The sequence below is a fragment of the Bidens hawaiensis genome, unplaced genomic scaffold (genome assembly GCF_021521415.1).
Source record: "Bidens hawaiensis isolate Kalapana, Puna unplaced genomic scaffold, B.hawaiensis_p1.1 tig00025049_1, whole genome shotgun sequence".
NCBI classification, from domain to species: domain Eukaryota; kingdom Viridiplantae; phylum Streptophyta; class Magnoliopsida; order Asterales; family Asteraceae; genus Bidens; species Bidens hawaiensis.
In genome coordinates, this window is record NW_027493987.1 from 203,695 (window position 1) to 218,877 (window position 15,183).

At 37.4% G+C, this 15,183-nt stretch overlaps 3 protein-coding genes, 1 non-coding gene and 1 pseudogene across 4 annotated transcripts; 2 read left to right on the forward strand and 3 right to left on the reverse strand.

Annotated features, from left to right (window-relative positions):
- Positions 1 to 32: 32 nt before the first annotated feature.
- Positions 33 to 826, reverse strand: LOC143570773 (U11/U12 small nuclear ribonucleoprotein 31 kDa protein-like). The gene has a single exon (XM_077056340.1). The coding sequence runs from the start codon at positions 786 to 788 to the stop codon at positions 33 to 35; it is 756 nt and encodes a 251-aa protein (XP_076912455.1). The 5' UTR covers positions 789 to 826.
- Positions 827 to 2,519: 1,693 nt separating this feature from the next.
- LOC143570774 (uncharacterized) lies at positions 2,520 to 3,683 on the reverse strand. The gene is made up of 4 exons (XM_077056341.1): positions 3,354 to 3,683; positions 3,172 to 3,265; positions 2,889 to 2,955; positions 2,520 to 2,796 (listed from the first exon to the last, which is right to left on the reverse strand). Exons 1-4 carry the CDS (start codon positions 3,613 to 3,615, stop codon positions 2,743 to 2,745), a joined length of 477 nt encoding a protein of 158 aa, XP_076912456.1. The 5' UTR covers positions 3,616 to 3,683; the 3' UTR covers positions 2,520 to 2,742.
- A 2,540-nt stretch (positions 3,684 to 6,223) lies between these two features.
- On the forward strand, positions 6,224 to 6,628 carry LOC143570794 (uncharacterized). Its single transcript, XM_077056355.1, has one exon. It carries the CDS (start codon positions 6,224 to 6,226, stop codon positions 6,626 to 6,628), a length of 405 nt encoding a protein of 134 aa, XP_076912470.1.
- Positions 6,629 to 11,279: 4,651 nt separating this feature from the next.
- Positions 11,280 to 12,878, forward strand: LOC143570795 (patatin-like protein 7 pseudogene; annotated as a pseudogene).
- Positions 12,879 to 14,959: 2,081 nt separating this feature from the next.
- Positions 14,960 to 15,032, reverse strand: TRNAK-UUU (transfer RNA lysine (anticodon UUU)). The gene has a single exon. It is a non-coding gene; the product is annotated as a tRNA-Lys (tRNA).
- Between the last annotated feature and the right edge of the window lie 151 nt (positions 15,033 to 15,183).

A 15,183-nucleotide genomic window follows, 5' to 3' on the forward strand; every position in this document is an offset into this window, starting at 1 on the left:
TTGATACCATAATACGAACACGGATTAAAACATCAATCCTCGTTATCACTCTCGTCACTAAAATAACTCGTCTTCTTCATCTTCCCTTTCTTCCTACCCTCATCCCGACTCCCCTCACCACCACCCAACAACCTCTCACCCGCCCCATTATCCACCACCGACGCCCAATCATCATTCTCAAACACCTCATCGCCACCTGCCTCATCATCATCCTCATACCCCTCCTTCCCTTTCCTATACCCCCCACCGCCACCGCCTTCCCTCCTCCCTCGTTTCGACGCCTGCGGTCTCTCCCTCGCCCCCAACTGATTCTTCGGACACTCGTACGACAAATGCCCACCCTCCCCACACTCATAACACCTACTCTTATCCTTATACACTCTCCGTCTAATAAACTCAGGTGCCCGGCCATTATCCGCAGCTATCGAAGCGGATAACGTCCTCTTATTAAGTAATTTCCCATTAATCCCTTCCACCGCCTTCACCGCATCATCCCGAGCCACGAATAACACAAACGCAACGCCTCGGCTTGCACGAGTGACCCGATCCTTAACGATTGTGACCTTGGCTACTTTACCGAAGGTGGAGAAGATGGTGAATATGTCTGAGTTTGTGAGGCTGTAGTCCAGGTTGCTAACGTACACGGTGGATTTCGATGGGGCTAATCCTCCGCTTCGATTTCCATTGCCATTGGTTCGATCAGATGAGGGTTTGTTTAGGGTTTTGTTGGATGAAGATGATGACGGTGGTTGTGGTGGTGTGATGGAGGAGTAACGGTAGTAGAACATGTCGTCTTCTTCGTCATCGTCGCTGTATTTTCCGACCATTTGGGACGGTTTAAGGTAACAAATTAATGATGATTCGTTAAACTTAATTGAGACTGCGTTTTTAAATAATATGAAATCGATTGTTGGATCGATCAGTTTTCGCAAATGATTCTAGTTCTAGGGCACGAGAACGCTTGGTTGAGATGTATATAATTTTTGCCGGGTGCAAGAAGTCGAAAAAATTGATCTGAAACCGAAAAACTGAAAAATCCAGACTGAATAAACTGAACCGAAACAAAAACCGACGATTCGGTTTTTATGTTTTTGTAAAAACAGCACTAACGGTTCGGTTTTGGTTTTGCATGTAAAAAAACCGAAAAAACCGAACCGAACCGAAATTCTAATTTTTTTTTAATATTATATATTAAATAATTTATAAAAGTTTAATAAATATATAACTCCAATATTTTTGATCAAATGTATAATAATCTATTATTTTACAATTAACAAAATTATTTATATATAAATTCATTATTTTGTGCCAATTTTTTTCGGCCTAAAATTTTCAAGCTAAAATGGCAAAAACCAAAACTTCAAAAACCGAACGGACAAAAACTTCAAAAACCGAACCGAACCGCACCACGCACACCCCTACTTTTTGCCACACAAGTATATTAGATTCACTACAATTTTTTGATTTTTTTTGAAAATAATTTCATGTTTTTTTAAAGGCCAACAATGTTAGATCACCAGGGTACCCCCATTGACAAAAGGTTATCCACCGAATCATGCCCGCGATCACAGGTAGCGTTGGTGAGCCGGCCTGTCAGTAGTTATAGGGTAAACTCGTTGCACGAAGTAGGGATGAGCTCGGGACGGTACCGGTACCGATCATGAAAATACCAAATATTTGGTACCGGTACTGAAATGTTCGGTAAGGTACCGGTATTTCGTGTAAAATTCGTGAAATACCGGTATCGAAAACGCTTATCCCTAACCCAAAGGCACACTGGTGTAGAACTCTGGCTCGCACACGACATTTTGTCAAGAATGAGGCTAGAACCGATGACCTCTTCTAGAGAAAGTCAACGACGTACCACTAAAGCAATGCTAGTTGGTTGAATGCTTTCATATATATCTCACTCAAAAACCGTATTTATTAAAAAAAAACTATAACATACGCAAACAAATACATAATATAAAATAAACAACGGGGTTTTTTCAGGCGATGAACGTGAGGTGATGCGAAATTGGAAGGAAACGGTGGATCTCGAAGATTGATGAGGTGGAACCATGGAAGTCCTTTAATAGACCGTTCATGGAGAAGGAAAGGAGGCGAGGAGGGAGGGCCCGGTCCGTATAAGTTTTTGCTGGAAAAAACTGAGGTGACGGCCCTTAAGCGTCGGCTCATTGTTGATGCTCTAAGAAATTACATTTAATATTTGCACACCATATATTATCTTTCAATGGTTTTGTTACTTTTGTTCGAATATGCTTTTTCCTTTTAACATACCTGTGTGTGATCAGTTATGATGTTGAAAATGTATAATTAGTTATTTGTTTTATTAGTAAAACATGGTGATATCATAAGCAATTGACCATTACTTATCAAATTACTATACTTTCAGCTTGTAGAAGATTAAAAACCAATTTACCGCACCAAAGTGTGTTTTAGCTCAATTGTCAAAACATACATCACAATGCTGGCTTCCATGACTTGTTCACTAGAAATAAGTCAAAGCCAGAGTCATTTAACAATCAAGCTCGACGACATCAACGTATTACAAGAAATACATGATAAATTTACAGTTTCCCAAAAAACAGAATGATAGAAGACCAACGTGCATCCAAGTTTAATCAAATAAGAACCGACTCAAATCGCTAAATAAATAGACTACATTTGTTAGCTGCAGTGCTGTATTTATTCTGGTGAGCATAATTCTTCTACTCGAGCACCGCGATTCTGACTGATCAACTAATCATACAAACCTTCATCAAGCCATACATCAACTAAGAAGTCCACCATCTCCTACAAAAGGCAAATCAAAACCATGATTAGCATATGTTCGGTTTGGTCAAAATGTTGACTTTCGAATGCTTCGGTATGCAAAAAAATCTTACAGGCAAAGGAATTGGCTCGGGAAAATGGTCATTATTAGAAAGCAGGTCCTCATAAGTCGTTGACCAGCTGCAATACAGAGTTACAAATCTTCAGATCAAACAAACAAGCATGTTGACTTTTTGAGGTCAAATGAACAAGCCTTTAACTCTAGATAACTATGGTATCTTTGAAAATTCAAGAAAAACAGTATATATACTTTCGTCTTTGATATTAAATGTAAACATATAAACTTTGAAGATGAAATTGGAAATATTTGACTTTAAAAGTCAAAGGTATACAAACCTTATGATTGGATCTTCCGGTGTTCTTTCTTTCCGGGATCTTTGAGATTGCTCCCCGGCCCATTTTCTTCGGCTCTCATTCCAGGCAATCGCACCTAAAAGTTTTTAGATGATAGATATATTAGATAGTCCAAAAATGTTAATGTTTTGTTAAATTCAAATAACAAAATGTCAAACACTAACCATGGTTAATAAATATAGTGTTGTTACTTCCATTGTTTTCGGGATGTTTTCTAGCTTCTTTTTCCAGAGACGATATTTCCAAGGGCCGTTTCTCATTGGGTCGAGAACTTCCGGTATTGATTTCTCTCATCATAATATTATTGGCTCGTGAACTTGTTGTGTCAACTTCCATCATCATAATATTATTTGTTCGTAAACTTGTTGTCTCGACTTCCATCATCATAATATTATTTGCTCGTGAACTTGTGTCGATTTCCATCATGTTTACAACTCAAATATATTTTTACTACGACTTTTAGGAAAAAAGTATGTAACTTGAGTACCAGTCAAGATTGTATCTTTATTCACGCAAAGTTTTATTCGCAACACCAGACATCTGCACAAGAACACATAGTTAATAATATACATCTAAAATAAGGCGTGACCCGCGATAGATCTAAAATTTTTTTGAAATCCTATAAGTCTATAACCATCATGAACATTCATTAATATTTCATAAATCTCAAATCCATCAAGATCCAGCTAGCAATCATATTGTATAATTCAAAAATCCCCAAAATCTCATAGATTATACATTTATAAACATAATATGCTCATAACCATGAAACCAATATTAAATCTCATATCTGAATAAAAAAACCTTATTAAAAAAAACACACTAGACATTGTTCAAAATCAACACATGAATCAAACTTAAAACCAGCAAATCTCATAAACCACTGATCCAAATACAAAACCCAGCAAAACCCATTAACTAATATTAATAATAACAAGTAAAGCACAAGCAATAAAATTAAATACAAATAAATAATTATAAATATTTAAAAAAAAACTAAAAATGAAAAAATAAATAAGTAGAGAGAGAAAATAGGTGTACCTTGCAAAAATGCAAAAAGAAAGAAAGGTTTTTTGGTAGAATAAAGGGGTTTATATAGACAATTATTTTGTAATTATTTAATTATTTATTTTGTTTTTTACTTTTTGTCACTTTTCTTGATGAATAAGTCTTAATCGATAATTGGCCAGGTTAAGGGCCCTTGGATCTTCATGCGTGGATCTTGTCTGGATATCGTGAAGTTAACTTTTATTTTTATTGAACGAAAGGACGGAATTGCCCTTCGATTTAACATTCTAGACTTGGTTAGGTGAGGTTGTTTTGGACATTTTAGGTTGTCACAGCCTTGCAACTTTTCCATGGAAAATGACCTGTTTTTTGTTTATGTTTTTGAACACCTTTTCTTATTAGAATATGATAAATTTATAAGTATTATATATTTATACTATTGTCAATGATCATTGGCTCGGTTAACAAATGTTAGTTGGGTTAATTAAGGCAAAGGTTGTATCAGGTTTTGAACCAAGCATGTGACAAGTATTTTATAAAAAACCTCCCCTAAGGGATCCTGGTTTGATTCCAACAGATATATGTCATTAATATAGGAGATAACCATTGTTCTAGAATTCGAACTTAAGTAAGACAAGTTCTATGTGGGTGGTAAGCCTTTTAAAGTCTTTCACCAACCAGTTATACTAAAGTTGCTAAAAAATACATTATACAATCACATGATTATTTTATGTTTGTAAATAGTGTATTACTGTTATAAAATATACTAGACCCAGTGGCCAGTGACATACATAACCATGATTTTTGTCCGGAGTCACTCTTATGTAGAATGTAGTTATGTGATGTATCATCTATCCACAAGCCTAGCCCATGCTTTAGAAAAAAAAAAAACATAAGCGTTTGGGCCGCCAAAACTTTTTAGGCCCTTTCTTTTACTTAGTCTCAAGTAGAAGGGTAAAAAAACCGGGTTTTTTTACAAACCGAACCGGTTTAAAGACCAAATCAGTTTGGTTTTTGCATATTCCAATTGGTTTGGGTCAAACCGGTTCGGTTTAGAAACTTGGTCAAGCATAGAAGTATCTAAACTGATCCAGACCGGTTCGAGTCGGTTTTAAACCGCTTTTATTGAAAAATACCCAAACCGCTATACGAACCAATGGTTTGATTCGGTTTGGGAACCTATTTGAGAAACGAATCGGCTCGTTTCGGCTTTCAGTTAACCAGTATTTTTGAACACCTCTAGTTCCAAAGTTTGAATAATATAATTGAAGACTTCGGTTCTTTATCTTACCATACATACCATACATCGCCTTCTTCGTTTAAGAACAAGATGTGCAATTATGCTATTAACTCTTTTAAGTTGTATGGGATAAAAAAAAGAACTGAATCCAAGATTAAACTACAAATACAATACTTTTAACCACAGAAACTTTTATATCACCACAACTTCACCTATATATATAACAATCTGATTTAATTTATATCGAGATAGAAGGTAAGTGGCGACAACCAATAACAAGCTACGTCATTAGCCTTTTTGAATTGTAAAACCGATAAGTATATACATTGAATGTATAAAGCTACACACATAATCATGGGGCGTACCCACTAGTTTAACAAGCTACGTCATTAGCCTTATAGGGTTGTTTGATTGCATCCGGTTGATCAATAACACAACACTAGGGTCATAGTCTTGTAATTGAACCAAATATTTGGTGAACCCTTCAGTGGGAAGTCTGTTTATATTCATTTATTTATTAAACAAACAAAGACTATTTGTTCTCTTAGTTAAACGAAAGAACACGGACAAAACTATTTTATTCACTTGGTTAAACGAACATCCATCAGCACATGCCTTGTCCATATGTTTGTAAATGATCGTTTACGTTCATTCATTCATATTAAGAATCATATGCCATAGATCCTTAAACCTAACCCTCCACTGCCGCCACCTCCTTCCCCTCTCCCTACCTGCCGGATTCTTCCTGCTTATTTCCGGTTTTTTTATTATTCTCGCCGATTCAATATGGCCTCCAACATTCATCCTGCTGTCACCGTAACCAACATACGTACCTTCATCCCGATAATCCTAGACAATGCTAGCGCTCAATACGTTACATGGTCCGAACTCTTCAAAATACACTCCACCGCCCATCAAGTGGCGGACCATCTTCAGCCGCCACCTGCAACGACCTCAACCGAAAAAGATAAGGGGCCTGCTGTTCAGCCTCTATCCGAAGAAGAATGGAAACGTATTGATGCAATCGTATTACAATGGATATATGGGACTATATCCATCGATCTCATCCAAACAGTGATGAAGAAGAATACGACCGCGTATGACGCCTGGATCGCATTGGAGAAACAACTACGGTCGGGGCAGAGGGGGAATTCCTTATCAAACGTACACACCTTGGGGCCCTTTGCTTAATTTTCAACCGGGTCCCTCGCCTCAACCTTGGCAACAGTGGCCTACAACCCCACCGTGTCCGTATCCCACAACTAAACCTCCTACTCCGACTTCTCAAGGCATCTTAGGACCGAGGCCTGCAGAAGCATATCAGATGGGTTATGTTCCCACGGACATAGACCAGGCTTTTCAAACTATGGCCCTCTAGGCTCTATCCGCCCGAGCAACCATGGTATATGGACACTGGTGCAACCAATCATATGACGAACCACCCAGGTAATTTCTCCTCCCTTTTTAATACCGGCATCTCACGTAATATAATTGTTGGTGACGGTAATATCATTCCCGTGACCGGACAAGGCAACCAAACTCTTAAACCACCATACCCGCCCTTTAAATTAAATAACGTACTGCTTTCTCCCAATATTATCAAAAACTTACTTTCCGTTAGTCGCCTAACTACCGATAACCAAATCTCAATTAAATTTGACCCTTTTGGTTTTCTTGTGAAGGATCTCAAGACCAAGGCGCGCATCCTCCGCAGCAATAGCACCGGGGACCTCTATCCCCTCACGCCAGAGATCCTATCCAAGATTCAAGCACCATCTACCTTTGCTTCTTTATCCCAAGACGTGTGGCATCAACGCTTGGGCCACCCGCCTCCTGATTTATTAAAGTCTTTTAATAAGTCTAGTTTTATTACATGTAATAGATTTAAATCTCAAGTTTGTGAACCTTGTATTTTTGGCAAAAGTATTAGACTCCCTTTTATTAATTCTAGTTCTTTTACTTGCTTGCTGTTTGACCTATTACATAGTGACTTATGGACCTCGCCCATTGTTAGCACGGGTGGTCACCGATATTACGTTCTATTTATCGATGACTACACGAATTTTCTTTGGACTTACCCTATATCACACAAATCTCAAGTTTTTTCAATATTCAAACAATTTTACACCCTTATCGAAACTCAGTTTGAACGCAAAATCAAACAGTTTCAATGTGACAACGGGAAAGAATATTCAAACACTTCTTTCCAAACCTTTTGTCATCAAAACAGGATGCAATTTCGTTTTTCGTGCCCTCACACCTCTTCTCAAAACGGGAAAGCGGAACGAACTATTCACTCGATCAACAATATTGTTCGTACCCTGCTAGCCCAAGCCAACCTCCTCAACACTTTCTGGCACCATGCCTTGGAAGTATCCACCTACCTTCTCAATATTTTACCTACCAAAACTCTCTATTTCCGTACACCAACACACCTTCTCTACAAACGCACACCCACCTATGAACACCTTAGAGTATTCGGGTGTTTGTGCTATCCTCTAATCCCATACACCACGATTCACAAACTGGAACTTCGTTCTAAACCTTGCGTCTTCCTCGGCTACCCAAATCAACATCGGGGATATAAATGCTTAGACATTGCCACGAATAAAATAATCGTATGTCGCCACGTTCGATTCAACGAATCTCAATTCCCCTTTAAAACAATAAACAAACCTACCCTTCAACATTATCAATTTCTAACCGATGGCCTACACCCACTGTTGTGGTCACACATTACCGACCCCTCAACACAGCCTAAAGAACCTAATACCCAATTACCTACGGACTCAAACTCTCCACAGTCCACTAATTCCTTCCAACCCATTAACACTCATCACAGCCCACAAAACAGCCCGCTACCATTTGTGTACTCACGCAGGCCCAAAAACCAACCCCTTCCTCAACCCGTTTTCACTTCTGCCATTCCATTATCCACATCGGACCCACCCACATCCACCGTAAACCCATCCGACCCCACCCCTATACATAATACTACATCGAACACCAATCCAAACCAACAGAACCATTCGTACGCGTTCTATGGATGGAATCATCAAACCCAAACAAACTTTTAACTTGACATCTACCTCTATTACTCCCATTCCCCGTAACCCACCGACAGTTGCCTTGTCCACACCAGAATGGCGCCAAGCAATGAAAATTGAGTTTGTTGCCCTTATTAAAAATGGGACTTGGAATTAATACCTCGTCAACCGGGTATGAATGTTATACGAAGCATGTGGCTTTTCCGTCACAAATTCAGATCGGATGGATCGTTGGAACGGTACAAGGGAAGATTGGTTTGTGACGGTCGGAACCAACAAAGGGGGATTTATTGTGGGGAGACGTTCAGTCCGGTAGTCAAACCGGCCACCATACGCACTGTCTTATCCTTAGCGTTAACAAAATCTTGGCCGATTCATCAGTTGGACGTCACTAATGCGTTTCTACACGGTAATCTTAATGAAACGGTCTACATGAATCAACCAACGGGGTTTAGGCATCGGGATTATCCCGATCATATTTGTCGACTGAAGAAATCGTTATACGGCCTAAAACAGGCATTTACATCTGTTAAGCTTTTGTCTATATACTAAACTAACAAGCATAAACGAACACGAACAAATGAACACAAATAAACTTACGTTGGTGTTCATTCACTTCATTTACATAGAGATTATTTATTACACTATACTAAAATCTGGAAAGGTATATCGAAAGAGAAATCGGGAACAATATAGCTAACCGTGTGATCACAATCAACAAGTTGTTGCTCACTCAAGTTTTGAAGCTTCCCTGTCGCAATATAATTCACACCTTCAAGAACTCCGGTCGTACTAAACGCCCAACATGCTCCACAAGCACCCTCCGTTTTCTTACTGGTTTTTTAATATAATCGTTGTCGTTCAAAAAAAAAATAACAACAATTTACGAATGTTCACCTGCTTCTTAACCTCGGTAACCGCGCCTTTCTCCCTCCAATCAAAATCCTCCGGCAAATCATCAACCTCCATCCTCTCCACCGTCGTTACACCACCGTTAACCTTCACATTAACGTCACCACCTTTCACACCCAAATACATCATCTCAAACTCCTGATCCGACAAATCAGAAAACGGTGTAACCCCATGAACCTCAGTGGGATCCATCAACTGGTGTTCAGCAGCTTTAATAATATTCTTTGAAAACACACCGAGCCGGTGCAAATACTCCTCTCTAGTCGAATATTCTTTACCATGTTCTTGTATGAACTCCGTGAACCGGTGCTCCGTCGGAGTTCCGATAAGGTGGTTGTTTGGATCGTCTGTAACTTGGACAATAATTGGATCGTGAGGTCTTGTTGCATGTAGTGCCGGTAACTGGGTATTTGTTTAAGACACGATAATATATGTTAATGAAAAGAATATGGTATGAGTTTTTTTAACATTATGCTTTGTTGGTGAATGTTTCATGAAAACGTTTAAACGCTTTATTGAAGGATTGATCCTTTTCCCCTATTTAATTCGTGAAATTTCACACTTTATATATATATATATATATATATATATATATATGTTCTTTTGGTAGTATGTCCATATTATCACAAATATATGTAACAAACTAAGTGGCTTTGTAAGAGCCTAAGAGGATTCAAACTCGGCTACTAGCGGTTGATGTAGGAGCTTTCCTTCAGAGACCTGCCAGGCGGATTAATTAACGTCAATAAAAAAATAAGCAACATGAATTTCTTTCGCTTAAACGTGTACACATACGTTCATAACTACAAAGTAAAGTAAAACCCGGGTTTTGGAACAACTAAATGCGTACCCTTTTGGTAAAATACGTATTTTCTCAATCCATCGACAATCGGTACCAACTATTGACGGAACACCAATTCAAGGACACTCAATTTCAGGCTTCTAACGGTCTTTGTCACATTGGAAGAGAGGAGGGTGGGGGGGGGGGGGGGGGGTTGAGTCCTGAAACATAAATGAATTAATATTAAGAAAGCATACACAAAACATGTGAAACTTCAACCATGAAAAACTTCTTAAGAGTAAAGTGATGCTAAGAGGACCTATACAACACTTTAAATTCACTACCATAAGAGAGCAATATATGCCTGCATATAGATATACTAGATGCATGCAAATAAACATAATACTAATATATCAAGATGTATGAAATCAAAAGCACGAAAATTAACGGCTTTAATATCGAAATTATGACTCCAGACCTCAAAAATCGATTTCCAAAATCTAAAAATATCCGCCTGGATGCTATAAACTTAAAAACCAGTTCAATAACGGGAAGTTAATTTTAGTATAATTGTTAACAATTTATCATACAAGTTTCTGTTGTAATAAACGACGCAGTTTGTTGCCTGTTTGTCTTCTGTTTAAATGTAATCACTACTTTTCAGTTTAATATTTCCTCGAGAAAAAGCTCAAATAAAAAGGTCTACAAGTTAAAATATTCACCCGCCAAAAACAGGAAGAAGGAAGAAAATGGTCTACTACATATGTTTTTCACCTTTCTAAACAATAGTTTGGTGGTTGGTGACTGTCACACTTGTCACTTGCTTTGATATAAAAATCTTGAAAGAGTGCATATTATTATTATAACATTATTATGCAATCACTGAGTTGGTTTGGTCATGATTTTACAGATTAGTTATCAGAATGCATTTATTTACCTAATAATCTTCTAGTTGTCGTAAAAATCGCAAAAGAACTTATAAAGAAGTGATAGCTATATCACTAGGTTTATACCTAGGGTTTCTATTTTAAGGCAGTTGCGTGTATAAATTTCTTACTATATGTAGAAAGCTACAATTATATAACAAAAGTTGATCGTAAAGCCTCAATCATCGGATCAAATGCAAGAGCCGAGCATCCACAACGACAATATCAGTTACGAGATCTTCTCGATCCTCGAGAACGAGTTCTTATTCGGTAACAAAGATCATCCAATGGCGAATGATGATGACCGCGGTGCTAGAGGCAAAATTTGTGTGTTATCGATTGATGGTGGAGGAATGCGGAGTAATGTTCTTGCTAGTAAAGCTTTAGCTCACCTCGAGAACGCTTTGAAAGAAAAATCGGGTGATCAGGAGGCGATAATAGCCGATTATATTGATGTTGCTGCTGGCACGGGCGTTGGAGGTGTGTTCACTGCGATGTTATTTGGAACAAATAATCAGACGGTCCCGCTTTTTAAAGCAGAGGACACGTGGCAGTTTTTAGCTGAGCATGGGAAGCGGTTGTGTAAAAGCAGATCAAGTTCCGGAGGTGGCGGTGGAGGTTTATTAAAAAGGATATTTCGTGGTGGCGGTAGTAGTGGTGGTGGTGCTGGTTTAGGTAATGCGACGATCGCGTTTGAAAACGCGATGAAAAAGGCGTTTGTGGTCAACGGAAGAAGTTTGACTTTAAAGGACACGTTGAAACCAGTTTTAATCCCGTGCTACGACTTTTCCAGCTCGGCTCCATTTTTATTTTCCAGAGCCGATGCTTTGGAGGACAACAGCTACGACTTCCGGCTCTGGGAGGTGTGTCGTGCCACGTCAGCAGAGCCGGAAGTGTTCGAACCTTTTGTCATAAATTCCATTAATGGAAAAACCAGGTGTATCACGGTTGATGTGGGGTTAGTCATGAGTAACCCCACAGTAGCCGCGATCACTCACGTGCTACATAATAAAAAGGAATTCCCATTTGCACGTGGGGTGGAGGACCTTTTGGTAATTTCACTTGGAAGTGGTCAACCTTTTGAAGGAAACTATGATTATGAGCAAGTGAAGAAGTGGAAGGCTAAAGACTGGACTCAACACGTGGCACGTATTTCTAGTGGTAGTTTGGCGGACATGGTGGATGATGTTGTGGCAATGTTGTTTGGTCAGTATCAGTGTAGTAACTATGTTCGAATACAAGTGTATTCGAACATGGGTAACGACATTGATACGAATCCTAGTTTGAGTAATATAAGTGGATTAGGCGATAAGATGTTGAAACAAAAGAATGTTGAATCCGTGTTGTTTGGTGGTAAGAAGATCAGTGACCAGACCAACTTTGAGAAACTCGAATGGTTTGCCGAAGAACTGGTGGCGGAACATCGGAAGAGGAGTGGTCGTTTTGTTCCCACTGTTGCATTCAAACAAAAAGTATGAAATTCATATTTAACTTTTGAAATATGCTATATAAATTTCTATAAACAAAGTCACTTCCGTCGTGACTTGAAACGCGACATGAACAAATACCATGAAATGTTCTAGATTTATGTTATCTTTTTCAAGCCGTTTATTAATTAAACAAATCATGTTTAAGTTGACACATGTTACATGTTTAGTTAAATAGGTCGACTGACCAACCCGTATAATTAAAGACCTGCTAGTTTGTTCAATCAAAAACCCATCAGCGTGTTAAATTAAATATTGCCTTCCGATAATCCGTTTATAACCTGTTAAACATGTTAGTACTTAGTTTACTGAGTTTTCTACCATGTTTTGTTTAATCATTAGTTTTTACCTTGTCTATGCAACACACGTGTTATAATCTAAAGTTTAATGGAGGGTTAATGCATTGTGAGGTTAATTATCGTACTTAAAAAATAATAATTGACTACATAAAAATTTTAGTTAAAAACATCATTTTACTTGTGAGTTGTGAAACCAACTAGTCAACTAGAGATCAATAAGCTGCTAATGATTAATGATGCTGACGTGACAAGTTTTTATATATCATATGTGCATGCATGGCCTTAAAATACACAGTAAATTTAATAAAAGCTGATGTAATTTCACATGTTATGTTAGTTAACATTTCTTAATCTTTCTTCCTTAATCAGCACCCTTGATCACCTATTGACCGCCACCTGACCCAATCATGATTATTCAAAGACCACCACCGCTCGCCACCCTTGACCGTCATCCACGACCTTTGACTCACAAAACCACCATGGAACACAAAGAAAAGCATAGATTCTAAGAAATCCATAATTAAAAGCTGAATAAAATTTGCTCCAATGTGCATTTTGTTACTACAAAATACTTCATATATATATCTAATAATATACTGATAAGTTTACCATAAAGTTTGTTCCAATATCCATTTAGTTCCTAGAAAATTCTACATGTATCTATAATTATACAGTAATATTTTTTGTAATGTAAAGTCCCTAGCATTTAATAACATAAATTCATTATGAAAGCAGGTGTGAATTGTGATGTATATAAAGGTTTTTCTTTCGAAGGAGGTGGTGAATGAATAATGATAAGGGTAGAAAGGTAAATAAATTAATAAAAATGTATGGTTGGGGATTGTTTTGTGTACAACGTTAATATGGTGTTAGTGATGTCTATTCTTTCTTTACTTTGTGAATTGTCTCACTATAAAAGAAACTAAAGGTTTAAAAAGTGAAACATGTGGTAAAGAAATCTAGTTTGTAGGACTGTAGGAGTTTGTTAGTGGTATTAGATATATATTTGAGAATATACGATCCGTTATATCGGGAGTGAATCTAGATTCCTATGGGTTATATTTTTATCTATATGAAGGTTTTTCAATTTTCGTTTTAACTTATGAGGTTTTTTAACGTCGACCCCAACTTTTAATTTACTTAAAAATAAGAGTTATGGATTCGGTTAAACAATAGAGCATTATTTAGCTTTAATATCATACGAATAATATAAATAAAAAGTATCATAAAACATAAGCATCATCGATTATTAAGGTTCCATCTAAGATATGGCTCAATACTAGAGCTTGATTGAGGTCTTGTGATAGTGATTACTTCTAGCATAATTGTTGGATATCCATGTATAATAATCTTATATATGCAAGAAAAATTTTTACATGCCCGGTGCTTCCTAGCAATCCAAAAAAGCCGTATTTTTTTGAATGTCTTTCTAGTTTCTAGTAATCTTAGATGCCACCAAACTTTAGCGTATCTTTTTTAGTATTAAAAGAAAAGGAATTTGTAGACATTCAATTGTAGTTCTTTCACTAATTCGTTAGTATTCATCGAATTGATCATCTAATGTCACATATGGCGCACGTGCGTTTTTGTAAAGGTGAAAAATCAATACATACTCATCATATCTTTATGTAACTAAGGGTTTAAATGTTGTGATGATATATGTGACGGATTGGAGTAAGGGAAAGAGTAGAGCGAGTTCCTCAATCCTTACGGTCTGCGACCATCGTTTCAAGCTTACTTAACGAGAGAAAGAAAAGTTTTCCTTTCCTTTCAAATCCCTTTGAAAAGAAAGTTCTCTATCAACTTTTCTTCTTTATTTCACCATTTTTCCTTTACTTTCTTTCTATTAATGAAACAGGAAACACACCATTTTAATCTTTCTTTTCCTTTCTCTCCTAAAGAAAACTAAGGAACACAACAATTCTTTATTTTCCATTCAATTGTTTTCCTTTCTCTCCATTATTGAGAGTTAAGAGCCATTAAAATGTAGCCTTTTAATGACTATTAAGGGGATACCAAACAGCCTCTTATTTTGGTTGTTGCTTTGCAAAAAGCTTAAGAAAATAAACACACCATCCGTGGGACTCGAACCCACGACCACGTGGTTAAAAGCCACGCGCTCTACCAACTGAGCTAGAACGGCTACATGTTAGGACAAAACACTAGTTCATATATATAATGCAAATCACTTTTTAAAATGTCCAAAACCAAGACAAAACACCACTACATATAACATCATAAAATCATTATATGCACTTATAAGATTTATATAAGATCAAAGGGTTTTATATTAG